The following is a 25754-nucleotide window of genomic DNA, read 5'->3' on the forward strand; positions in this document are numbered from 1 at the left end:
GGTGCACCAGAGGAACAGTGCAAGACGTTGCTCTCTGGCTTACACACCTGTATAAGCACACTCATTTGAACACACACGCACACATACATGCATACACGTATACCAGTACATGCACACACACACACACACACAAAATGATAACAATAATGTGTATCTTTAGCCTTTGTCTTACAAAACAAAGATGACATTTAGAGCAGAATTATCATCTATTTTAGATGCATAATGAATCCACCTGTTGAGGAAGCCCACCACAGATGTTCATATTTTGGGATTGCATCTCATTTCTTTATTGCTCTGAGGTCTTCTGCCTTGTTTCTCTATGTTACGTGTGTTCCACAAAGGTGTATATGTGTGCGCACACAGATTTCTATGTGTATAATTCTGTGAAAGGCACTTTACCAAATTATCTTTTTTTTTTTTTTTTTGCATGTGTGTGTGTGGTGTGGGTATGAGTGTTCACATGCATGTTGGGGTGTGTGTGCAGGCGCACGCTTGCTGCACATGGAGGCCCAGAGATGACGGCAGCTATTGTTTTCTACTGCTCTCTGTCTCATGGGCTGAGGCTGCTCTCTCACTGAAGCCAGGGCTTGATGGTCCCAGCTTGTCTGATCAGTAGTTTCCCCAGGGACTCCTTGTCTTTGCTTCCAAGCGCTGCTACCCCTGCCTGGACTTTCTGTGGGCTCTAGGGATCCACACTCTCCTTATGCTTGCACGGTAAGTGCTTTATGCTCTGAGCTGTGTCCCCGGCACGGGCTATGCTAACTCTTATTGTAACATAGAAAATGTATCCTGTTACATTTTTGTCTTAGACATAAACTATCCACAATAACAATGACTACAAGCATATGTGAGTGTTTTTTGTTTTTTTTTCAAGTAGCCAACAGTTTAAAAGACAGTACCAAAATCATATATTTCTAAAACAAAATGAAACCGTCTATGGCCAGAACAAACAAATTTCAATAAACATTTCCTCTGGCAATTTCTTGCTTTTTTGTTTGTTACTTTAAGCTTTTGTGTTCCACTATGCAAATTTGAAACATTTTTATTTCCTAGCAGGTAAGTCACTGCATGGCAAGGATGTTTGCTATAAATTTGTATTCTGATACATGCAAGTGAACTTGGGTTTTCTTCCCTTCCCTACATGACACTATATGAATAATTAGAAGTGCAACTGTTGCTTAGAGATATATAATGTAAAATCTGTGTGATGGCTCAGAGTAAAGAGTGCTTGCTGCCGCATGATGAAGAAGGAAACTGACTGCAGCAAGCTTTCCCCTGGCCTCCACACAGGTACCACGGCACGCATCCCCCCCCCCATAATAAATAAATAATAAATGTGATAAACTTACATTTAGAATCAGTACTGTTCCAAAAGCAAGGCCATCAGGATGAGGCAGTTTTGAGAGAAGTAGAAGGCGGCGCTCTGCTGGTTCCTCCCTCTTGAGTATATTCTTGTGAATTCATAAGCATCTATGTTTATGCAAAGTCCAATGTGTGAATATTCACTGAAGCTTTATTCATAACAAAGCACCTTTAATGACAAGTGAACGCTTAAGCAGATTGCAAGACTAGGCCATATGCCCAGCAACAAAGGGCGTAAGCTGGCCAGACCCACTGAAATGAAAGGCTTCCAGTTAAGTGAGAGACTGCCTCAAGGCAATCAGTCAGAGGGCCATAGAGGATGGCACCCAGTGTCCTGTTATGACCTCTGAATGTGTGACTGTGGAGCACACTCATGTGCATGCTAGAGGAATAAACTGCTGATCTGTGCAACAGGTTGGATGGACTTCACTAACCTATGCTGGCTTTGAAAGTCAGGCTCAGGGCTGGCGAAATAAGGGGTGCTTGTTCTGAAGCCTGAGTGTGTTCCCAAGACCCACAGGGTAGAGAGAGAGCTGGTGACCCAAAAGTTATCCTGTGACCTCCATATGTGAGCTGTGGCAGGCAGACATACACACACGACCTCTATGTGTGAGATGTGGCATATACATACACACACACACACAAAGGAAATAAATATAATAAAAATTTTAAGAAAATTGCAGGTACATATTGTTTGATGGAAAATGGAGGGTAAGTTAGGATTTGGCACATAATGGAAAGTGTGACTACAGAAGAATGTGAAGAGCAGCCTGTGTCTTGACTGCAGTGGTGTTTGTTCAAAGCTGTGTGACACAATTGCAGTGAATTCCATGATGCACACACGGCTGATCAAACCTGAGTCAAGTGCTGTTGATGGCAACAATGCAGTTTCCTAGTTTTGTTTTCATGCTAGCATTATGTATGACGTCAGCACAGGGGGAAGGTGCTTGGGCATGTCAGCATATTTCCATGGAACTCCTTGTAAGTCTGTGACTTTGCAAAATAATGCAGGCACCCCCATGTGCTTCTGTGGTCATCAATTCACAGCCGCTTCAATTGAACTCACGTCTCCTTGTCTCTATAACAAGCTATATGGAAGCAGTTCCCAGATGCCATATCATTCTGTCCATAAACATTTCAGTAAAATTAAGACTTTTTATTTTTACAAAGAAGCTCAATTCTATGGATAATTTTACTGTGGCCATTGTCTGGTCACATTCATTTACACAATTATTTTTTATTCCCCTTTGCAGGTTTTCCTTTTCCAGCCTTCTTTCCTTTCTTATCTTTTGGGGAGCCTTTTCCCTTTTTTCGGGCTTTTAGTAGCTCTTCAAAGGACCCAAATCCTTTCCGCACCATGATTCCACGCCACCACGCCTGAATCTGAAAACAAGATAGACCCCCAAGTCGGTGTTAGTTGGAGTCATGATTACTATGGTCTGGCTGTGGCTTACTCCTCAAAACATGTTGAAGGGTTGAGGGCATGCAGTGGATGAAAGCACTGCTGTGTGAGTGTGAGGGCCTGAGTTCAAATCCCCAATACCCTATATTTAATATGCCTGTACCTCCAACTCTGAATGGCACACTGGGCAAATCCTGAGAGCCCACTGGCCAGCCAACCTAAATGAAATGGTGTCCTTCAAGTTGGCAGAGCGACTTTGTCTCAAGGCAATCAGGTAGCAGGATTCTGGCTGGTAGAGGGCTGGCCCAAGTATACATGGAGTCCTGTGTTTGATTCCTAATACCGCTTAAACTGGTTTGGTGGCCTAAAAGCATAGCAGTTTGAAGATACAGGTAAGAGGATCAGAAGTTGAAGGATATCCTTGGCTAAGTATTGAGTTCCAGGTCATAGAATTTAATGCTCATAACTGAAAGGAGAACATGTCTACATAGGTACAAAGCACCAAATGGAGTGGGCCAGAAAAGAAAGTCCCCTCACCATATAATAATCAAAACACTAAACATACAGGGCAAAAAAAAAAAAGTATATTAAAAGTTGCAAGGGAAAAGGGCCAAGTAACATATAAAGACAGACCTGTTAGAATTACACTCAACTTCTCAACAGACTCCAAAAGCCAGAGGGCCTGCGCAGATGTCCTCAGACTCTAAGAGGCTACAGATCAAATTAAGTGGAGAAACTCAAAGCAATTCCCCTAAAATCCAGAACAAGACAAGGCTATCACTCTCTCTCTCTCTCTATCTATTCAATATAGTAACTGAAGTTTTACCAGGAGCAATAAGATGACCAAAGGAGATCAAGGAGATACAATTTGGAAAGGAAGAAATCCAACTATCACTATTTGCAGATGATATGATAGTATACATAAGCAATTATATATATATATATATATATATATATATATATATATATATATATATATAAAATCTACCAGGCCTGTGGAGAATGAAACACCAGCCAAGGACTGGACCCAGGCTTTCTACAAAGTCGATGGGCAGCTCAGTCCTCATATGGGTGCCCTAGTAAGGGGAATGAGGGCTGACTCTGACATGGACTCTGTTGCCTGCTTTTTGATTACTTTCCCCTAGTGGGGCTACCTTTTCAGGCTACGGGGAAGAGGATGTGCTCAGTCCTGATGCAACTTGATGAGCTGGGGTGTGTGTGTGGGGGGCAGGGGGGATCTCTCTTCTCTGAGGAGTAGAAGAATGGGGATAGAAAAAAACAGGAGGAAAGGGTGGAACCAGGAGGAGAAGAGGGAGGAAACTATGACCGGGATGTAAAACGAATAAATAAAAATTAAAAAAAAAAAACAAACCTACCAGAGTACTCCTACAGCTGATAAGCCTCATCAGTGAAGTGTCTGGGTATAAAATTAATTCAAAAAATTAGTAGCCCTCCTACACACAAATGAAAAACAGACCGAGAAAGAAATCAGGGAAACAACACCCTGCTCAGTAGCCACACATAATATAAAATATTTCTGGGTAACTCTAGCCAAGCAAGTGAAATACTTATATGATAAAAACTTCAAGTCTTTGAAAAAGGAAATCAAAGAAGGTATCAGATGATGAAAAGATCTCCCATGTTCATGGATCTATAGGACTAACATAGTAAAAAAGGCCATTCCACCCAAAACAATCTATAGATTCAGTTCAATCCCCATCAAAATTCTAACAGAATTCTTTACAGACCTCGAAAGTACAATACTCAACAAAAAATGAAAAAAACAAAAAATCCAGTGTGGTGGTTTGAATAGGAATGGCCCCCATAGACTCATGTATTTGAATGCCTGACCCAGGAAGAGGTATGGCCTTGTTGGAGGAAATGTGTCACTGTGGGGGAGGGCTTTGGAGTCTCCTATGCTCAAGCTCCACCCAGTGTGAAACACAGCCTCTTGCTGCCTGTGGATCAAGATGTAGAACGCTTGGCTCCTGCAGCACTGTGTCTGCCCATGCACTGCCATGCTTTCTGCCATGATGATAATGGATTGAACCTTTGAAACTGTAAGCCAGCCCCAATTAAATGTTTTTCTTTATAAGAGTTACCTCGGGCTGGAGCGATTGCTCAGCAGTTAAGAGCACTGACTGCTCTTCCAGAGGACCCAGGTTCAGTTCCCAGCACCCACATGGCTGCTCACAACTGTCTGTAACTCCAAGATCTGACACCCTCATCTAGACATGCATCCAGGGGAAAACACCAATGTACATAAGATAAAAAATAAAAAAATGAAGAAAACAAACAAAACAAATTTTAAAAAGCATCGCCTTAGTCATGGAGTCTCTTTATAGCAATAAAACCCCAGCTAAGACACCCAGGATAGCTAAAAAGTCCTGAACAATGAAAGAACTTTGGGAGGCATCACCATCCCTGACCTCAAGTTGTACTACAGAGTTATAGTAATAGAAACCACACAGTAGGTTGATCATTGAAATTAAATCAAAGACCCATAAGTAAATCTACCCACCCACAAACATCAGATTTTTGATAGAAAAGCCAGAAATGCACAATGGGAAAAAAGAAAGAATCATCAACAAAAGGCACTAGTCTAACTAGACATCAGCATGTAGAAGAATGCAAATTGACCCACATCTACCACCCTGCACAAAGCTCAAGTCCAAGTGGATTAAAGACCTCAACAGAAAACCAGATACTCTGAACTGATAGGAGAGAACGTGAGGAATATACTTGAACTCACTGGCACAGGAGACAACTTTCTGAACAAAACATCAGTAGTGCAGGCACTAAGATCAGTGATTAACAAATGGGAACTCATGAAACTGAAAGGTTTCTGTAAAGCAAAGGACACAGATACCTTAGGGCAAAAGGCAGCATACTCAATGGGAAAAGATCTTCACCAACTCTATGTCTGACAGAGGGCTAATATCCAATATATATAAAGAGCTCAAGAAACTAAGCATTGACAAACCAAAAATCCAATTAAAAATGAGGTACATATGAGAGAATTCTTGACAGAGGAATCTCAAGTGGCTGAGAAGCACTTACAGAAATGTTCAACATTCTTATCCATCAGGGAAATGCAAATCAAAACTACCTTGAGACTCTGTCTTACACTATCAGAATGGCTAAGATCAAAAACACAAGGAACAGCTCATGCTGGTGGGGATGTGGAGCAAGAGGAGCACTCCTCCATTGCTGGTGGGAATGTAAATTAGTATAAGCCACTATGGATATAAATATGGAAGTTCCTTACAAAATTAGGATTCAGTCTACTTTAAGGCCCAGCTATACCATTCTTGGGCATATACCCAAATGATGCTCAGTCTTAACACAAAGACACTTGCTCAGCCATGTTCATTGCAGCTAATATTATAATAGCCAGAAACTAGAAACAACCTATATGCCCCTCAATAGAAGAATGGATAAAGAAATTGTGGTATATTTACACAATGGAATACCACTCAGCTATTAAAAAGAAGGACATCATGAAATTTTCAGGCAAATGATGGAACTAGAAAAGATCATCCTGAGTGAGGTATTGCAGACGTAGAAAGACAAACATGATATATACTCACTTATAAATGGACATTAGCTATAAAGTAAAGGATAATCATGTTACAACCCACAGATCCAGAGAGGCTAAGTAGCAAGGTGAGCTCAAGTGGGGACTCATGGATCTCCCTGGGAAGGAGAAATAGAATAGATTTTTCAGATGGATGGGGAGCTTGTGGGGATGTGAACAGGAGGGATCAGGTCAGTAGTGAGAGGGACAGAAGGAGTGAGTACTGTGAGTGATGACTGAAACCTAGTATAATACAAACGTCTTGGAATCTATGAGACTGACCCAAGCATAGTCTCCTAGTAATGTAAATATGTAGCCTGAACTGGCCATCCTCTGTAACCAGGCAAGGCTCCTAACACTGAGTATGGAATATCAACCCAAACACAAAACCTTCAACTTACAATCTCTCCTGCCTGCAAGATGTGCTGGGGTAATGGCACAACTTGTGGGAATGGCCAACTAATGACTAACCCAACTTGAGGCCCACACCAGGAAAGGGATTCCACCACCTAACAGTGCCTGGGTGGCCAGGAATAAGAGGCTAGGACCACCTAGAGACCCAGGATAAAACCAAACAGGACTGAAAAAAAAAATCTTAATGATATTCTGCCATACTCATAGATCAGTGCCTAAGTTAATTGTCATCAGAGGGGTGCCATCCAGCAACTGGTGGGAGCAGATGCAAAGACCCACCCACAGCCAGAAAGCTAGGTAGAGACAGGGGAACCCTTAGAAGAGCGGGAGGAAAGACTGTAAGAGCCAGAGGGGTGGAGGACACCATGAGAACATAGCTCATAGAACCAACTGAGCAGGACTCATAGGGACTCAGAGACGAAAGTGACAAAACCAGACCCTGGATGGGTCCGAGCTAGGTTCTCTGCATAGACCTCATGTTTGTGTAGCCTGGTGTTCTTGGGGACTCCCAACAGTGGAAGTGGGACATCTCTGATTCCCCTGTCTGTGCTGGGGACCCTTTCCCTCCTGCTGGGTTGCTTTGCCCAGCCTTGATGCTGAGGGCTTGTGCCTAGTCTTTTTGTATCTTATTAGGCCATGTTGGATATTCCTAGGAGGCCTGTTCTTTTTTTTTTTTTTTTTTTTTTTCTAAGGGAAATTGGAAGGAGTGGATCTGAGGGAGAGGGGAGGTTGAGGGGGACTGGGAGGAGTGGAGGGAGGAGAAACTGCAGTTGGGATATAATGTAGGAGAGAAGAATAAAAGAAAAAAGGGGGCATAAGGGTGAAGGGGAGAGGGGAGAAGGCTGGAGGAGGTCTGAGGAAGGGGAGGGGATTGGGGTGAGCGTTATCAAGATGCATCATATACATATAGAAATTGTCTAAGAGTACATTTTTAAAAGGGGGATTTGTGCTGAGTCTACCTTTGTGGCCATTTGTTTTTTAATTCTGTTTTCCTTCAGGTACTTCCATATGGCTTCATTGCCTCGGTCACACACTTCCATTGGAGGGCTTTGCATGGGATTTTTTGTCAGTGTTAGGACCTTAAGATTCATCAGGTGATCAAGGTCAGATGGCAGGCGGATAAGCAAGTTGTCCTCCAGCAACAGCTCCCTCAAACCTGGAAAGATTTTCATTTTAATTGGTTAATTTAGCTTAGAATCTCAGTACCTAAACTTACCCAGGTGAGACCTACTGGTAAGTGGATAGAGCATCCGGCAGGCACAGAAGCCATGGCTGCTTCTTCCATCTTATCAAACATATCTGTGTCTGCTCTTCCACAACCTAGGAGGGCCCAGTCCATTCTTGCTAAACAGGAGGCTGAATTGATAAACAGCTAAGGAAAGCTGCAGTCAGACAATACTTTAGTGCTTAGGCATCAAAAGTGATTATCTTTTCTAAGTCGATCATGTAATTTAAAAATCCCCTTTGTTGACTTGTTCATCATTCTGGGTCAGTAATTTACCTTTCATTCAAATGATTTAGTAACCTACATAAACATTTACATCAGCGCACCCCAACTCCAAATGCAGTCAAATCATATGCGCTCAGTTTCTGCTGATGGTGGCCCTATACTAATCTTCTTTCCTTGTTTCTTTCTTAGTTCCTTCCTTCCTTCCTTCCTTCCTTCCTTCCTTCCTTCCTTCCTTCCTTCCTTCCTTCCTTCCTTCCCTCCCTCCCTCCCTCCCTCCCTCCCTCCCTCCCTCCCTCCTTCCTTCCTTCCTTCCTTCCTTCTTGTTCTGTTTGTTTTTCAAGATAAGGTTTCTTTGTGTAGCCTTGGCAGTCCAGGACTCACTTTGTAGACTGGGCTGGCCTCGAACTCACAGAGACCCACCTGCCTCTGCTTCCCTGAGTGCTGGGATTATAGGCATGTGCCACCATGCCCAGCTGCATACTAATTTTCTTAGCAACTGCTCTTTGCTTCTCTGTTTCCTTCAGAGTATAAACTACCTTGGCAGGACTCTCAGCTACACAAGTATTGATGCACCTGGCTTCCCCCGTGTTGCTCGTGAGCTTGTAAGTATGTGATGGTATAGAACTCTGAAACTCGTCTTTCATAGGACAAGGGAGCCATTCATGGGAAATATGGGCCTCATTCTGCTGGTGTGTGGATCTAGGAAGTACCTTACCTCGAGCATGGCAAATGGCATTTGGGAGCTCCTTAAGACGATTATGGCGGCAATCAAGAACTTCCAGGTTTGGCATTGACCCCAAGGATTCTGGCAGCTTTTCCAGATTGTTGTTTTCTATGTATAGTTCTTTAAGATTCTGCCATAACATGATAGTGTATGGTGAGGACACTTATGCTGATAATTGAATTTCAATAACCAGACTTACCCGTGTGTGTGTGTGTGTGTGTGTGTGTGTGTGTGTGTGTGTGTGTCCCCGTCCATTCCTGAGAGCTGGGACAAGGGAAGAAACATGCTTGTTGTTTGGATCTGAAATTTCCCTCAAGGCTCATGTTTTCATTGCCTATTTCCCAATTCGTGGTGCTTCTTTAAGCTGATCAAGCCTTTGAGAGTGGGCCTGACTGGTAGAATCAAGCCCGTACACACAAGCCTTTGGAAGTCACACCTGCACCTAGCTTTTGTCTAGCTCTCTTGGCTTCCTTTCTGCCAGGATTAAGGAACCTCTGCCACACCTTCCTGCTGCCATTGACAAAGCCACTCCTGCCATGATGCTTTTCCCACTGCAATAGACTGAAATCCCTCCAATGTGAGCCGAAATAAACCAATCCTTCCTTGGATGGTTTTACTCTTAGTGAGGTGTATTGGTCCCAATGACAAAAGAAATTTATAGAATTTATTTACAGAATTTAATATCAGGAAATATAATTGCTTTTGAGTAAAGCCATTGGATTTAGTGTCCATTTATGCATGAAAAGTAGAATACTGGGAGTCACTGTATTAGTGACTCCCAATCATGGTCACGACACTTTAACATCTAAACAATGTCATTATCAAGGGGTTACTTATGAGAAATATAAGTTAAATAGAAAATGGTATGAGTCAATTTCTACAAAACATACTGAAATACAGTAGAAAGACATATTGAAGAGCCAACAAGTCAATGGTGACATGAAACTTATGGGGGTAACCAAGAGCTTTCTGCTAGACTCTGAGGTCTATTTCACAGGAGGGAATGTATACCTGGTACTATAAACCTAGTCAAAAGCCTGTGGCTATAGAGGTCATAGGTGCTAGTGAAGAAACTATTACTGTTTTTTTTCTAAATGCTCTTGTTGTCAATTGCCTTTATAATGCTTAGATTTATCCCCATAGATTAGTTCTGCCCTCAACTTTGGCCAGAGAAGCTTTTTTCTGTAGTGGACAACAGTTAATGTAGAGACTCACAGCTGGTCAAATGGCTGAAAAGTGATTTAAGTGTCCTAAATAGGACATCGATATCAATCCCATCAAACTTGGGACTGTAATGGAAGAGGAGATAGAAAGAAAGGTAGAAGATGGGGGGAGGGGGAGTGCTGTGAAGTGCTGTCTTCTGGACATGACATAACTTATGAATTCACAGAAGCTGTGGTTGTCTGTCTTACAAGACCTGCCCAAGATTAAACCCCACGAAGGTCAGACAACATTCTAGCCAGCAGCAGTAATGGACACAGTGGCGTTATTTTAAAGAAAAGAAATGGACAGGAAGGTTGGAGGGGTGCTGACACAAACTGGAGATGTCTAAAAGGAGAGCACAATAATTAAGAAAATGCCTCCATAGCTTTCAGCTGTAGGGGCATTTTCTTAATTCGTGACCTTGGGGGAGGGGCCCAGCCTATGGTGGATGGTGCCATCTCTGGGCTGGTGGTCCTGGGTTCTATTAGAAAGCAGGCTGAGCAAGCCATGAGAAGCAAGGCCAGTAATTGGCACCCTTCCATGGCCTCTGCATCAGCTTCTGCCTGCAGGTTCCTGCCCTGCCTGAGTTCCCGCCTTCACAGCTTTTGACGATGAACTGCAATGTGGAAGTGCGAGTGAAACAGAGCCTTTCCTCCCCAAGTTGCTTTTGGTCACGGTGTTTCATCACAGCAATAGTGACCCTGAGACAGAGACAGATGTATTGAAGGTTATCTTGGGGGAATAAGCAAGGAAGTTGGGGTGGATAGGATGAAGATGCATTGTATATATGTATGAAACTGTCAGAGAATAAATAAATGATATCTTTTTTTTTTTTAAGACATTGAATAACAAGCACAGTAGACGTGGGGGCTTTGCTCAGTAACAGCGAGAGCCTCAAAATGTGAAACACCCTGGGACCGAAAATCTATTGCAGATTCATCCTTTACACAATGAAGGAGACCTTGCTCTCTCTGTGTTAGGCTGTCAGTGGGGCGGGGGTAGCATGGCTTCTCCACTGTTCACTGGGAAGGGCTTACCTGCAGTATATTGATGTTTTCTGGCAGTCTGGAAAGTTTGCATCCCTGGTCTTGTCCAAAGTGTAATTTCTCCAGAGATGGTAGGGAAAAGATTTCCTCTGGGAAGGTCTGGAAGTAATTTCCTGTGAGCCCAAGTGTCTTCAGTTTTGAAAGTGAGCCCAGAGACGATGGTAACTGGAAGTATTCCAAAAGGCTAAAGTTAAGGTTGAGCTTGTTTTTAAACACTCAGAAATAAGCTCCCTGGGTGGTCTGAAGGTGGTAGTTTACCAATAGTGACATCACTGTCAAAAAGTTGTATATAAACACCCAGCACTGAATTTACCTGGCTTTAGGACAAGAATTAAAAAAAAAAAAAAAAAAAAAAAAGTTGAGTTTTTGGCTTTGAAACAAGTTGCTAAACAAAAAATAGAGGTGCTTAGCAATGGACAGCATCTATATCTTACTATATCATTTACATAAGTACTAGTTAATTTACCACGTGTTTGCAGACCAGCAGTCTGGGGTTCCACATGTATTTGGTTTGGGGTAAAGCACATCTCTTCTGCTTTTTCACCTTCAGACATTTTGTACACACATCCCTCTCCAAACAATGCACCTAGCAAGCTCAGAAAACCTGGACCCCCCCCCCCCAGAGCAATGAATGGGGCCATGAGCACCCTCACTGCTGTTGTCTATATTCTGTTTCATCACTTTGTTACAGCGAGATCACTTTGCTTCTTTTATAAATTGGTGTGGGCTCTCATTTTCAATTCTTTGGACAAGAAGTCCAAGAACCTGAAAACATAGGGTCAGACCTTGGCCACCGGTAACACTGCCTCCCCCCTGTTTTTTACAAGTTGGGTCAATTTATGTTGCTTCATTGTAAATGAGCTCCCTAGGGAATGTCAAATTCTTGATACTGTTGGAAGAAAAGGCACTATAATTACATGGAATATTGTACAATAATATTTGTAATACATTTATTTCTTGGAGTTGACACATTTAGCGACATCTGCTTCTTTGGTCCCAAGGTCTTTCACCTGACAATTTTGAAACTGCTGTTGAACTCAGTTGGAAACAAACACATGTCAGTGTTTCTAATTAGGATATTTCCTGTAGATACTGGGATCCATCTTGTTATGTTTTGCCTTCTTTTGAACACCAAGGCTTTTCTGCCTTATTTGGGAGTTAAGTGGTTATTATTTTGCAAACTACCAGACTTTAAAAGAAAGCCTTAAGAAGATCCCGTGTTCTAGCCTTCTGATACAGTGGCTGAATGTGCTCCTAGCTAGCTATACAGCCCTCTTTTCCTCACCACTTCCAGGATAGAAAAGAGCATCACTTTAAGTGGAAATTCTTATTAAGCCACGGTTCGCATCATTGTCAGTTTTACTACTTTTCTCATTCTGGTCCTCCAGGATTTCATGGAAAAATCTTACTCTAACTTATATAAACACCCTACTCACTGGGCAACAAATATGCTTTCCTTTATTGTTAGAAAGAAAATTCTAGATGCGTACTCAATAATTTCTTTTTTTATTAATTAACTCAATTTACATCTCAGTCATAGGCTCCTTCCTCCTCTCTTCCCAGTCCCACCCTCCCTCCTGCATCCCCTCTCCTCTATTCCTCAGAAAAGGGGAGCCCCCTATCCAGACACCCCAGCTCGTCTAGTCACATGAGGACTGAGCTCATCTTCCTCCCCTGTGGCCTGGTAGGAAAGTCCCATCAGGGGGAAGTGATAAAAAAACAGGCAACATAGTCCACATCAGAGATATCCCCCATTCCCCTAACTAGTGGACCCACATGAAATCTAAGCTTCCCACAGGCTATTTATAAATAAACCTAAGTCTAGACCATACATTGTCCTTGGTTGGTGTTTCAGACTCTATAGCCCCCTCTGGGCTCTGGTTTATTGGCTCTGATGGTCTTCTTGTGGAGCTTTTGTCATCTCTAGGTCCATTTATCCTCTCCCCCTTTTATCCAGTAGATTCCCTATGCTTCACCCAATGTTTGGCTATGAGTCTCAGCATCTGTTTCGAGCTGTTGCTGGGCAGATCCTCTAAGAGGACAACTCTGGTAGGCTCCTGTCTGCAAGCATATCGGAGTATCCTTAACTGTGATGGGGTTGGCTTTCTTGATGGATTGGGTCTTAGGGTTGGGCCAGGCATTGGTTGGATGTTCCCTCAACCTCTACTCTGTCTGTCTGTCTTTGTCCCTGCAGGTCTGGTAGGTAGGGTAAATTTTGGATTGAGGTTTTAGTGGTTGGGTTGGTGATCTCCTCCATCCACTAGGAGTCTTGTCGAGATAAAGGGTGTGATCTTCAGTTTCCATGGTCCCAACTACTAGGAGTCTTAGCTAGAGTCCCCCTCATATCCTCCTGTGGGCCTGTTCTGATTTAGGTCTGCAGCTTGTCGCAGAGATGCTCCCGCCTGCCATTTCTCTTTTCTCTGCAGGTCTTCTGTGCTCCTGCCCAGACTCTCCCCAGGTTTGATCTCCACCCTTATTTCTCACTGCACTCCCTCTTCTACCTTGTTCCCACTCTTCAACCACTACCTCTGTCTGTTCTATTTCCCCTTCTGAGTGAGATTTACATGTCCTCCCCTGAGTCCTCCTTGTTACTTATCTTCTTGGGGTCTATGCATTGTAATATTTCTATCTTGTATTGTATGACTAAAATCCACTTATAAGTGAGTACATACCATGTGTGTCTTTCTGGGTCTGGGTTACCTCACTCAGGATGATCTTTTCTAGTTCCATCCATTTGCCTGCAAATTTCATAATGTCCTTGTTTTTTTTTTAAATTCTTTATTAATTACACTTTATTCACTTTGTATCCCCCCCTGTGATTCCCTCCCTCCTCCCGTCCCAATCCCTCCCTTCCTCCACCATCTGCATGCATGCTCCTCCCCAAGTCCACTAATAGGGGAGGTCTTCTTTTTCTTCCTTCTGATCCTAGTCAATTAGGTCTCATCAGGAGTGGCTGCATTGTCATCTTCTGTGGCCTGGTATTGCTGCTTCCCCCTCAAGGGGAGGTAATTAAAGAGCAGGCCAATCAGTTCATGTCAGAGACAGTCCCTGTTCCTATTACAATGGAACACACTTGGATACTGAACTGCCATGGGCTGCGTCTGTGCAGGGGTCTTAGGTTATCTCCATGCATAGTCCTTGGTTTGAGTATCAGTCTCAGGAAAGACCCCTATGCTCAGATTTTTTGGTTTCCTATCCAGAAAAGCAAAGAGGATGGACATCAGAAGAAGGAGAAAAGAGGGAACAAGTCAGGAGTCTGACACAGAGGACCTCTGAAAGGCTCTGCCCTGCAGACTAACAATGCAGATGCTGAGACTTATGGGCAACCTTTGGGCAGAGTGCAGGAAATCTTATGAAAGAAGTGGGAAACAGTAAGATCTGGAGAGGATAGAATCTCCACAAGTTGAGCAACAGAACCAAAAATTTCCTTGTTTTTAATGGCTGAGCAGTATTCCATTGTGGAAATGTACCACAATTTCTGTATCCATTCTTTGGTTGAGGGACATCTATGTTGTTTCCAGTTTCTGGCTATTCATAATAAAGTGGCTATGAACATGGTTGAGCAAATGTCCTTGTTGTTTGGTGGAACATCTTTTGGGTGTATGCCCAAGAGTGGAATAGCTGGGTCTTGAGGTAGCACTATTCCTAATTGTCTGAGAAAGCTCCAGATTGATTTCCAGAGAGGTTGAACAAGTTGCACACCCACCAGCAATAGAGGAATGTGCTCTTTTCTCCACATCCTCGCCAGCATGTGTTCTCACTTGAGTTTTTGCTCTTTGCCATTCTGACAAGTATAAGATGGAATCTCAGAGTCATTTTGATTTGCATTTCCCTGATGACTAAGAAAGTTAAGCTATTCTTTATGTGCCTCTCCACCATTCGAGATTCCTCTGTTGAGAAGTCTCTGTTTAGCTCCGTATCTCATTTTGTAAATTGGATTATTGAGTTGGTTGGTGTTTAATTTCTTGAGTTCTTTATATCTGGACATTAGCCCTGTGTTAGATGTAGGATTGGTGAAGATCTTTTCCCAGTCTGTAGGCTGTCATTTTGTAGTGTTGACAGTATCTTTTGCTTTACAGAAGCTTTTTAGTTTCATGAAGCCCCATTTATTAATTGTAGATTTTAGATCTGAGCTGTTGGTGTTCTGTTCAGGAAACTGGCTCCTGTGCCAATGAGTTCAAGGCTCTTCCCCACTTTCTCTTCTAGAAGATTTGGTGGACTTGGGTTTTGTGTAGGGCGAGAAATACGGATTTATTTGTATTTTCTCCATGTAGATACCTAGTTAGAACAGCACCATTTATTGAAGATGTTGTCTTTTTTTTCCATTGTATGGTTTTGGCCCCTTTGTCAAAAATCAGATGTGCAATAGGTGTGTGGGTTTATTTCTGGGTCTTCAATTCCATTGATCAACCAGTCTATTTTTATGCCAGTACCATGCAGTTTTTATCACTATTGCTCTGTGGTATAGCTTTAGGTCAGGTATGAGATACCTCCAGAAGTTCCATTATTGTAAAGGATTGTTTTAGCTATTCTGGATTTTTTTTTTCATATGAAGTTTCAATTGTGTTGGCATTTTGATGGGGATTGCATTGAATCTGTAGACTGCTTTTGGTAATACTTTTTTTTTTTTTTACTATGTTAATCCTACCAATCCATGAGTGTGGGAGATCTTCTCATCTTCTGGTATCTTTTTCAATTTCTTTCTTCAGAGACTTGAAGTTTTTGTCATACTGGCCTTTGACGTGATTGGTTAAAGGTCCTCCTACTTCATATTATTTGTGGCTATTGTGAAGGGTGTGGTTTCCCCAATTTCTTTCTCAGCCTGTCATTTGTATACAGGAGAGCTGATTTTTTTTTTTAATCTTTATCTAGCCACTTTGAAAAAGCTCATCAACTGCAGAAGTTTTCCGGTGGAATTTTTGGGGTTGCTTATGTATACTATCATATTATCTGTGCATAGCAATACTTTAACTTCTTCCTTTCTGATTTGTATTCCTTTTATTTCCTTTAGTTGTTTTATTGCTCTAGCTAAGACTTATAGTACTATATTGAAGAGATATAGAGAGTGTGGGCAACCTTGTCCCTAATGCTAGTGGGAATGCTTTGAGTTTCTCTCCATTTAGTTTGATGTTGGCTATCAGCTTGTTGTATATATCCTTTATTATGTTTAGGTTTGGGTCTTATATCCCTGATCTCTCCAAGACTTTTATCCTGAAGGGTGTAGGCTTTTGTCAAAGACTTTTTCTGTATCTAATGAGATGTTGATATGATTTTTTTTTCTTTCAGTTTGTTTATATGGTAGATTCCATTGATGGATTTTTGTATGTTGAACCATCCCTGAATCCCTGGGATGAAGCCTACTTGATCATGGTGGATGATGTGTTTGATGGGTTCTTGAATTCAGTTTGCAAGTATCATATTGAGTGTTTTTGCATCAATGTTCATAAGGGAGATTGGTCTGAATTTTTGTTGTTGTTGTTTAGTCTTTGTATGGTTTAGATATCAGAGTGACTGTGGCTTCATAGAATAAGTTTGGTAATGTTACTTCTGTTTCTTATTTTGTGGAATAGTTTGAGGAGTATTGGTGTTACCTCTTCTTTGATAGAAGAATTCTGTGCTAAAACCATCTGGCCCTTTTTTTTTTTTGAGATCTTTGATGATGGCTTCTCTTTCCTTGGGGGTTATACGGCTGTTTAAATTGTTTACCTGCTCTTGATTTAACTTTGATAGATGAAATATATTAAGAAAATTGCCAATTTCCTTTACATTTTCTAATTTCATGGAAGATAGATTTTTGAAGTAAGACCTAATGATTCTTTGGATTTCCTCAGTGTTTGCTGTTATGTCCCCCTTTTCATTTCTGATTTTGTTAATTTGGATACTCTCCGTCTGCCTTCTAGTTAGTTGGGCTAAGGGTTTGTCTGTCTTGTTGATTTTCTCAAAGAACTAGCACTTGGTTTTGTTGATTCTTTGTATTGCTCTCTGTTTCTAATTTATTGATTTCAGCCCTGAGTTTGATTATTTCGTGCTGTCTACTCCTCTTGGGTGCATTTGCTGCTTCTTCTTCTTCTTCTTCTTCTTCTTCTTCTTCTTCTTCTTCTTCTTCTTCTTCTTCTTCTTCTTTTCTAAAGCTTTCAGGTGATCTGTTAAGCTGCCAGGATGCACTCTTTCCAATAACTTTATGAAGGCACTTAGTACTATAAACTTTCCTTATAGCACTGCTTTCATGGTAGCCACTTAAGTTTGGGTAAGTTGTACCTTCATTTTCATTAATTTTAGGAAGTTTAATTTGTGTGTTTATTTCTTCCCTCACCCAGTGATCACTGAACAGGGTGTTATTCAGTTTCCGTGAGTGTGTAGGCTTTTTGTTGTTTCTGTTGTTGCTGGAGTCTAGCTTCAAACCATGGTGATCTGATCAAGAACAATGGGTTAATTCAATTTGCTTTGTGACCAACTATGTGATCAGTTTTGGAGAAGGTTCTGTGTGGTGGTGAGAAAAAAAGTATATTCCTTTGTGTTTAGGTGAAAAGTTCTGTAGACATCTATTAGGTCGATTTGATTCATGACCTCTGTTAGCTTCATTATTTCCCTATTTAGCTTCTGTCTTGAGGCTCTGTTCATTGGTGAGAGTGGAGTGTTGAAGTCTCCCACTATGAATGTGTTGGGATCAATATGTGATTTAAACTTCAAAAATGTTTCTTTTACCAAGTCAGGTGCCCTTGTATTTGGGGCATAGATGTTCAGAATTGTGATGTCCTCTTGGTGGATTTTTTCTTTGATGAGAATGTCCTTATCTCTTTAGATATTAGGATGGCTACTCCAGCTTGCTTCTTGTGCTCTTTTTCTTGGAAAACCTTTTTCCAGCCCTTTACTCTGGGGCAGTGTCTATCTTTTTTGCTGAGGTGTCTTTCTTGTATGCATCAGAATATTGGATCCTGTGTCGGCAACTATTCTGTTAGCCTGTGTCTTTTTACTGGAGAGTTGAGTCCATTGATGTTGACAGATAATAGTGATAGGTGACTGTTAGTTCCTCTTATTGTGGAGTTGGTGATGATAAGTGTTTGTGTGCTTATTTTCTTCTTGTTTTGCTTTTGTGAAGTTATCTGTATCCTGTATTTTCTTGGGTGTAGTTAGCCTCCTTGGGTTGAAGTTTTGTTTGTTTGTTTTTTGTATCTTCTGTAGGGCTGGGTTGGTGCACATAAATTGTTTAAATTTGGTTTTGTCATGGAATATCTTGTTTTCTCCATCTATAATGACTGAAAGTTTTGCTGGATATAGTAGTCTGGGTTGGCATCTGTGGTCTCTTACTGTCTACATGACATCTGCCCAGGCCCTTCTGGCTTTCACAGTCTCTGTTGAAAAGTCAGGTATGATTCTGATAGGTCTACCTTTATATGTTACTTGGCCTTTTTCCCTTTCAGCTTTTAATATTTTTTCTTTGTTCTACAGATTTAATGTTTTGATTGTTATGTGACATGAGGAATTTCTTTTCTGGTCTAGTCTATTTGGTGTTCTGTAAGTCTCTTGTATGTTTAAGGGTATCTCTTTCTTTAGGTTGGGGAAATTTTCTTCTATGATGTTCTTGAAAATATTTTCTGGTCCTTGGAGCTTGGAATCTTCTTTTTTTGTCTATTCCTATTCTTACATTTCATCTTTTCATGGTGCCTTGATTTCTTGGATGTTTTGTGTCATAAATTTTTTCATTTTAATATTTTCTTTGAGAGATGTATCAGTTTCTTTGATTGTACCTTCAACATCTGAGATTCTTTCCTCCATCTCTTGTATTCTGTTGGAGATGCTTACCTCTGTGATTCCTGATCTCTTCTCTTATTTCTCTTCTCTCCAGCGCTTTCTCAGTTTGTGTTTTCTTTATTGATTCTAATTCCGTTTTCAGGTCCTGAACAGTTTTATTCATTTCCTTCTCCTGTTTGATTGTGGTTTCCTGTTTGTTGTCGATGGCCTCTACTTGTTGGTTGTATTTTCCTGTATTTCTGAGGGATTTATTAATTTCTTCTTTATATGCCTAATAACTGCATAAACATAGATTTAAGGTCATATTCCTCTGTTTCAGCTGCATTAGACTATCCATTGTTTTTTAGGGTTTCTGGTAGAGCCATGATGTCCTGGTTTTTGTTGATTGTGTTCTTATGCTGGCATTTAGCCATCTTGTTGTCCGTAGCCTTGGCTGTTTGTTCCTGAAACCTGCTGGGTTTCTTGAGCCTTTATGATCAGGTGAGGACCAGCTGGTCCCCTCAACTCAAAGAGTTGTACCAAAGACTGAATTTCCAGTCTCTGCAGTCTGGAGTAGTCCTCAGGATGGCAAGAGAAGTCCAGGGAAACATGGATGGGTGCTGGCATTTTGCATGCAGTCACGCTAGAGTGGGTGTTTGGGAAGACAAAACATGGGCATGGGTATCTCAAAGGGCAGGGACACTGGTGCTGATGTCTTAAAGAACAGATGTGTGGGCAAAGGTATCTCAGAAGGCGGTTGTGGGGCACAGGTGCCTCAGGTGGCAGCTGTGACTTACTGGCCTAACAGACGTGTGCTCCTGAGACTCAGATTTGTTTGGGCTCTACCATCTTGGATTCAGGATTCCATGATTTTATTGTCCACTTGGTCTCCACAGGGGTTGGGATGCTGTTCTGGGAATCGAGATGCTGCCCTCAGGGAGCAGGAGGGATCTGAGGTGGCTTGCACTTGCTTGAGTATGTGGAAAGAGCAGGAGGCTCACTGTTAGTGACTTCAGGACCAGGGGGATGGCATGGGGAACCTGAATCTGACCATCAGTATTTTGGATTCAGTCACCTGTTTACTCACCGGTTTCACAGTGTCTGATCTTCTGCCCCTCAGATATGGCAGACACTGGTCACTGCCATCTTGGAAGGCCTCAACAATTTCTTAACTTGCATACTCCTTTATCTGACTTCACTCCTAAGTGGGAACACCTTCCTCATTTCCCTGTGTCTGTCTCATCTGTGCTGTCCTCCTTTCTACTTCGGTTACACTGCAGAGCTGCTCAGGACCCCTATCCCCATGCCTTTCTATAGCTCATCACTAGGGAAATGGTGACCATTCATGATTGGAAAAAAAAGAAAGCAGACCATAAGAATAAACTAAATTTCTGTAAAAGTTTTGCAGAACTGGAATCTCTCAAAAATTTTTTTTAAATGTAAGATGGTTTATTTTTCTAAAGCTGCCACAAATATCTCCATTTTTTAAAATTTTGCATGGGGTTGTTTGTTTGTTTCTGTTCTTTTGAGACAGGAGCTCATGTAGCCTGGAACTTGCTATGTAGCTGAGAGTGACCTCAAACTTCTGATTTCCCAAGAACTGGGAGTATAGCCCAGCTTATTTATTGACTTAAAAAAAAAAATCAAATCCAGGGATCTGAGACTGATACCCCAACCAAGGACCATTCATGGAGATAACTTAGAACCCCTGCACAGATGTAGCCCATGGCAGTTCAGTGTCCAAGTGGGTTCCCTAGTAAGGGGAACAGGGACTGTCTCTGATATGAACTCAGTGGCTGGCTCTTTGATCACCTCCCCCTCATGGGGGTGAAGCCTTACCAGGTCACAGAGGAAGAGAATGCAGCCAGTCCTGATGAGACCTGATAGACTAGGATCAGAAAGAAGGGGAGGAGGACCCCCCCCATCAGTGGACTGGGGAAGGGGCATGAGTGGAGAAGAGAGAGGAAGGGTAGGGTTGGGAGGGGAAGAGAGAGGGAGCTATAAGTGGGATACAAAGTGAATAAATTGGTAATTAATAAAAATAAAACATTAAAAAATAAATCAAATCAAGTTGATCACCAGAGAAACCGTGTTTAAGTCTGAGCAATTTAAAAATTCTTCATGAGGTGCTTGGCTCCCCTTCAATACAAAGCAGCTGAATTCAATGAAATAAAAAACAGGAAAAGACTTTTCCACCTAATCTGTCACTACCACCTGGTAGTTCTACCCTCACTGTTGTTGCCTTAACACCCTGGCTTAGCTTTTCATTTTCAAAGCACCCTGACTGTTCACAGGTCTCCATGCCTTGTCCAGGATTTTCAAGACCTCGTATTTCGTTTCATCAATTCATGTTAATACACAATGAAAATAAATGTAGACACACAGGGCCTGGTGCAGTGGCTCAGGGGTAAAAGTATCTGGTGTTGGCCTGAGTTCCACTTTCAGAATCCACAGCAAGGTTGAAGGCAAAAATTGACTCCACAAAGTTGTCATCTGAATCCCATATGTGTGCTGTGGCACATATACCCATGTACACAGATCATATCATGAACCCATCCATAGATACACACATACACATATATTTATAACAACTGAAAAAATCTGGACGCAGAGAATCTACGGAGCATCACCTTGAAACAATCATTTATGGTGCTATAATTGACCATTTTGGGTTGAATACTCTGTTTTTGCTTTCTCTTTTAACAGTAATTTGCTACACAGGTAAAATTCATTTAGGTTCCTATTGAAAGCTGTGTTCACACTTAGCTGAACAGGAAGGAGCTACTGGCCATGCTTCAGGAGCCAGAGACCAATCAGAGGAGTCTCCGGGTAGGAGATGCAGGGAGCTGGTTGAAAGCCACATACCGCACACACAGGGGATACCCTGACTTTGAGTTACAGGGTCAGACAAAGCGGAGAGTTGGGAGCAGGGGGACAAAAGCGCAAAAAAAAGTAATCAGAACAACTGAAAACTCTGAGGAATCGCTCATGAAGACTTCATGCTCAGCACAATCCTCTCTGTACACTAGGCGTACAGGACTGCACTCTGGCACAGTTTGGTTGGCAGGGTGAACTGGGGTTTCTTCTGTTAGCAAGCACAGTTCATGCCAGTCTCTTCTCTAACTGATTGGAAGGCCTGTGCAGCACCCTATAGCAGCCACACTTTTACCCAGGGGGCCATGGCACTGGCCTCTGTATTTGTAAGTTTGTATGGCTCAACCATGAATATGCTGTTCTGTCGGAAGGCGGGGGTGGGGGGAGTGGGGGTGGGTGGATTGTTGTTGTTTTGGCTTGTTTTTCTTTCTCTGTTAGGCAAGCATCCCAATTTGGGTTGTCTACACTGGCACACCCAGCTTTGGGTAGCTTACATTATATACCCCATTCTGTGAGCACCCTGTGGCTTCTCTGCCCGTGTTCCCACTGACGACGGAGGAGGGACACAGTACCTGTTCCAGTTTGTTGTCATCCAACGCCAGGATCTCCAGGTTCTTGAGAGTGCAGACCTGCAGGGGAAAGTGTTCCATGCAGTTCTGACTGAGATCCAGAAAGCGCAGGTTGACCAGGCGCTTGAAGTTGCGCCGCAGCCTACGCAGGCCGATATTGGACATGTATAACAGGATCAGCGATGTCCACCGGCAGAGGAGGCGCGGCATCTTTTCCAGCCGGTTCCCGCTCAGACCGACCTCGGTGAGCAAAGTCAGCTTCTCCAGGGTGGACGGGAGGGAGTGCAGAGAGTTTTGGGTCAGATCCAGCACCGTCAGCTGGCTGCACTGGCTCAGAGTGTCGGGTAGAAGGGGCAGGTTGTTGGACGCCAAGTAGAACTTCTGCAGCTTCTCCAGCTGACTGATTTCTTCCGGGATGGCCTTCAGCTTGTTATCGTCCAGGTCGATGACCTCCAGGTTGGAGAGGACGCAGAGGTCTTGAGGGAAAGACACGAACTGGTTCTGTTTCAGGTAGATCTCCCTGAGCTTCGCCTGGTTCACGATCTCCTTGGGCAGCGCCTCCAGGTAGTTCCCGGACAGTCCGAAGAGCTCCAGGTGGTGCAGGGCTTTGCAGATCACCGTGGGAACCTCTTTCAGGCCAGTGCGGTAGAGCCGCAGCTCCCGAAGAGTGCGGAGGCAGCTGATGACCCGCAGGGACGAGCTGAGCAGCGGGTTGTCACTCAGGTCCAGAAACTCCAGCTTGCTCAGCTCCCTCAGCTCCGGGCACAAACTCTGCAGGTTGTTGTTGTGCAGGTAAAGGACCTTGATATTCTTTAAATACTGAATATCCTGGGGGATTTCTACAATCTGGTTGTTCTCCAGATGCAGTTCTTCTATTTCTTTTAATGAAATAATCTCTGACGGGATGTTGGTCAAACTCTGGTTGGAACTGTCAATAAAAAATTTTCTGTCAGTGACCTGATAATGTTCGGGCGCTTTTCTCTGAGGCACCTTGGGTGAACGTCGCTTCTGTGCTTCCGTTTGTTTCTGTGCTTCCGTTTGTTTCTGTGCTTCCGTTTGTTTCTGTGCTTCCGTTTGTTTCTGTGCTTCCGTTTGTTTCTGTGCTTCCATTTGTTTCTGTGCTTCCACTTGTTTCTGTGCTTCCACTTGTTTCTGTGCTTCCATTTGTTTCTGTGCTTCCATTGACATCGTTTTCATGGAAAGTTCATACATGGTTAATCTGAAATACCCGTCGTGAAAAGGGAAAAATCAGATCTCCGTAACAACCAGACTAAATAATGGGGGGGGGGGGGGGAGAAAGCAAAAACAAACAACACATGGTTTAGTGACTGAAATTATTCTGCAACATAAAATTTAATTTTTTTTTTCTTAAAATTTTTATATCAGGGTGAGAGTTGAAGTATAAGCACCTCTTTCTAGTACGTTTTTGCATGTGCATTAAGACACAGATTGGGTAATTTCAGTTAAAAAAAAAAAACTCCTTGTTTAGGGGCTAAAGACATGGTCCTGCCTTTAAAAGCACCTGCTGATGTTGCAGAGGAACCCAGGTCTCAGCACCCAAATCTGAAGTCAATTGCCCTCAATTCCAGCTCCAGAAGGACCCCATACCTTCTTTTGTCTTGTGTACATACCTTTTTCTAGCCCCCCCCAAGATGCATAATTCAATTTTTTTTTCAAAGCTGGGTATAGTGGTTGCACCCCTTTGATTCTAGCACTGCAGAAGCAGAGATAAGTGGATCTTTGTGAGTTCAAGGCCAACCTGGTCTACATAGTGAGTTTCAGGACAGTCAGAGCTACATAGCTTGATCCCTGTCTCAGAAACAACAACAGAAAATCAAAAACAAATTAACTTTTTAAGATGCTTATTTTGATTTAGTTTCAAAAGTTCTAGAAGGGCCCGACATGGTGGCACATGGCTGTAATCCCAGCACTCAGGGAGGCAGAGGCAGGCGGATCTCTGTTGAGTTTAAGGCCAGCCTGGTCTACAAACTGGAGACACCAGGACAGCCAGGGCTACACAGAGAAACCCTGCCTTGGAAACAAACAAACAACTTCTAGAGGCTGCAAAAGATTATAGCTCTTGCCATCACCCACAGAAAACATTGAGGAAAATTCTGTTTCATATATTTTCATAAAGTCACCAGAGTTGTAATCTGCAAAAACAGGCTAAGGGGGGGAAAAAACCTTAGTGAATCATCAACCAGTTTTTCTCTGTTAAGTAGAGAGCAATGGGGAAAGCCCTTTCACGGCTGGTGAGGCTGGTAGGCAGCGAAGCCAGGCTTCCATAGGCAAACAAAAGGCTAACTGAACCAACCATGTCTAGGACAGGAGAACCAGGCAAAGAAACCAACGTTTAAAAGTAACATGTGGGTCACATCTGGCGTACACTCAAGCGCAGGGTCAGTTCCCCCTATAGTTCTGCATTAGATAGCGCCAAGAGGCCTTTGAGAAAGGCATAGGCTGGATCAAGAGGGGCCCTGTGCTGCTTGCTCCCTTGGCAGAGCACACCCTCACACCCTCTCCCCCTCCTCCGCCCCACACAGCATCTTTAACCTTTCTTCTCCCTTCTTAATTCAAAAGCATCTGGGAGAGAAAAGGGCAGAGGAGAACCTAGGCTGCTCCTCCACTTCCCTGGAAACCCAAGGGATGAGTGCACACACTTCCACGCTCCATTACGTTACATGTGCAGAAGGGACCTTAAAATTCAGTTCCTGTGCCTACCCAGATTCTGCCTTGCCTGAGCTTCCCTGATAGTGGAGTCACAGGGACGGAATGAGGAGGACTCAGGTATTTTTAAATTCACGTTTTATTATTGCCTCTTCCAGACTTCTGTGAGTGTTTCAGACCCTGCTTCCAGGCCAGGTCCTTCAAATTCACCCTCCATTAGTGGGTCTACAGCCAGCATCTGAGGGGTCGCTAGCATTTTGCCCTGCTCCTTCACAGCCTTACCACAAAGAAGATGCTAAGACTCCACATGAATATGACCTTGCCCGTCTCCATGTTCTACGTACCCGGGCATTTCTGCTATCTCAGACTAGTCCGGAAATCGCCTTCTCTGCCAGAGGGCTCACTCCTTCACAAAACCCTTTGGCTACTACACCCCTTCACACTTAAGAGGTTCTACCGTGATATTCCAAGCTTACCCTTTCCCGTATGGGGAGAAAGGCTGGGTCAGCAGGGTTTGTAGTCCTGGTCCCTAGCGCAGGAGACGAGGCTCCTAATCCTCGAAGCTACTCCTTCTCTGTCTGTATCCCAGAGTGGGAGGCTTAAAGTGAACGGTCAGGGCCTCCCAGCTCAGGCCTCTCAGTTAGAAGATGCCCCGCCCTCTCAACCGTGGTCCCACCTCTTCCCCCTTCCTCCAGAAGGACGCTCCTGTGGTTGCCATGGGAGCGACTTGGGTTG

The 25754-nt window shown here is 42.9% G+C and overlaps 1 protein-coding gene across 1 annotated transcript; it reads right to left on the bottom strand.

Moving 5' to 3' along the window:
* Positions 1 to 2472: 2472 nt before the first annotated feature.
* Positions 2473 to 25610, bottom strand: Lrriq4 (leucine rich repeats and IQ motif containing 4). Its single transcript, XM_060378176.1, has 6 exons — positions 25496 to 25610; positions 22356 to 23622; positions 11170 to 11343; positions 8921 to 9059; positions 7715 to 7911; positions 2473 to 2745 (listed from the first exon to the last, which is right to left on the bottom strand). The coding sequence occupies exons 2-6, from the start codon at positions 23562 to 23564 to the stop codon at positions 2593 to 2595; spliced, it is 1872 nt and encodes a 623-aa protein (XP_060234159.1). The 5' UTR covers positions 23565 to 23622; positions 25496 to 25610; the 3' UTR covers positions 2473 to 2592.
* Positions 25611 to 25754: the final 144 nt, after the last annotated feature.

The sequence above is a fragment of the Meriones unguiculatus genome, chromosome 2 (genome assembly GCF_030254825.1).
Source record: "Meriones unguiculatus strain TT.TT164.6M chromosome 2, Bangor_MerUng_6.1, whole genome shotgun sequence".
Taxonomy (NCBI): Eukaryota; Metazoa; Chordata; class Mammalia; order Rodentia; family Muridae; genus Meriones; species Meriones unguiculatus.

What these genes read in the sequence shown, in the direction of transcription:
- Lrriq4 (XM_060378176.1), bottom strand. Translation starts at nt 23,564, where the DNA reads ATGTATGAACTTTCCATGAAAACGATGTCAATGGAAGCACAGAAACAA. An exon ending in TGCCATTTGCCATGCTCGAG is followed by an intron (nt 7,912 to 8,920) that starts GTAAGGTACTTC and finishes AAATCTTTCCAG; the next exon opens with GTTTGAGGGAGCTGTTGCTG. An exon ending in AAAAACAAATGGCCACAAAG is followed by an intron (nt 2,746 to 7,714) that starts GTAGACTCAGCA and finishes TCTTGTTTTCAG; the next exon opens with ATTCAGGCGTGGTGGCGTGG.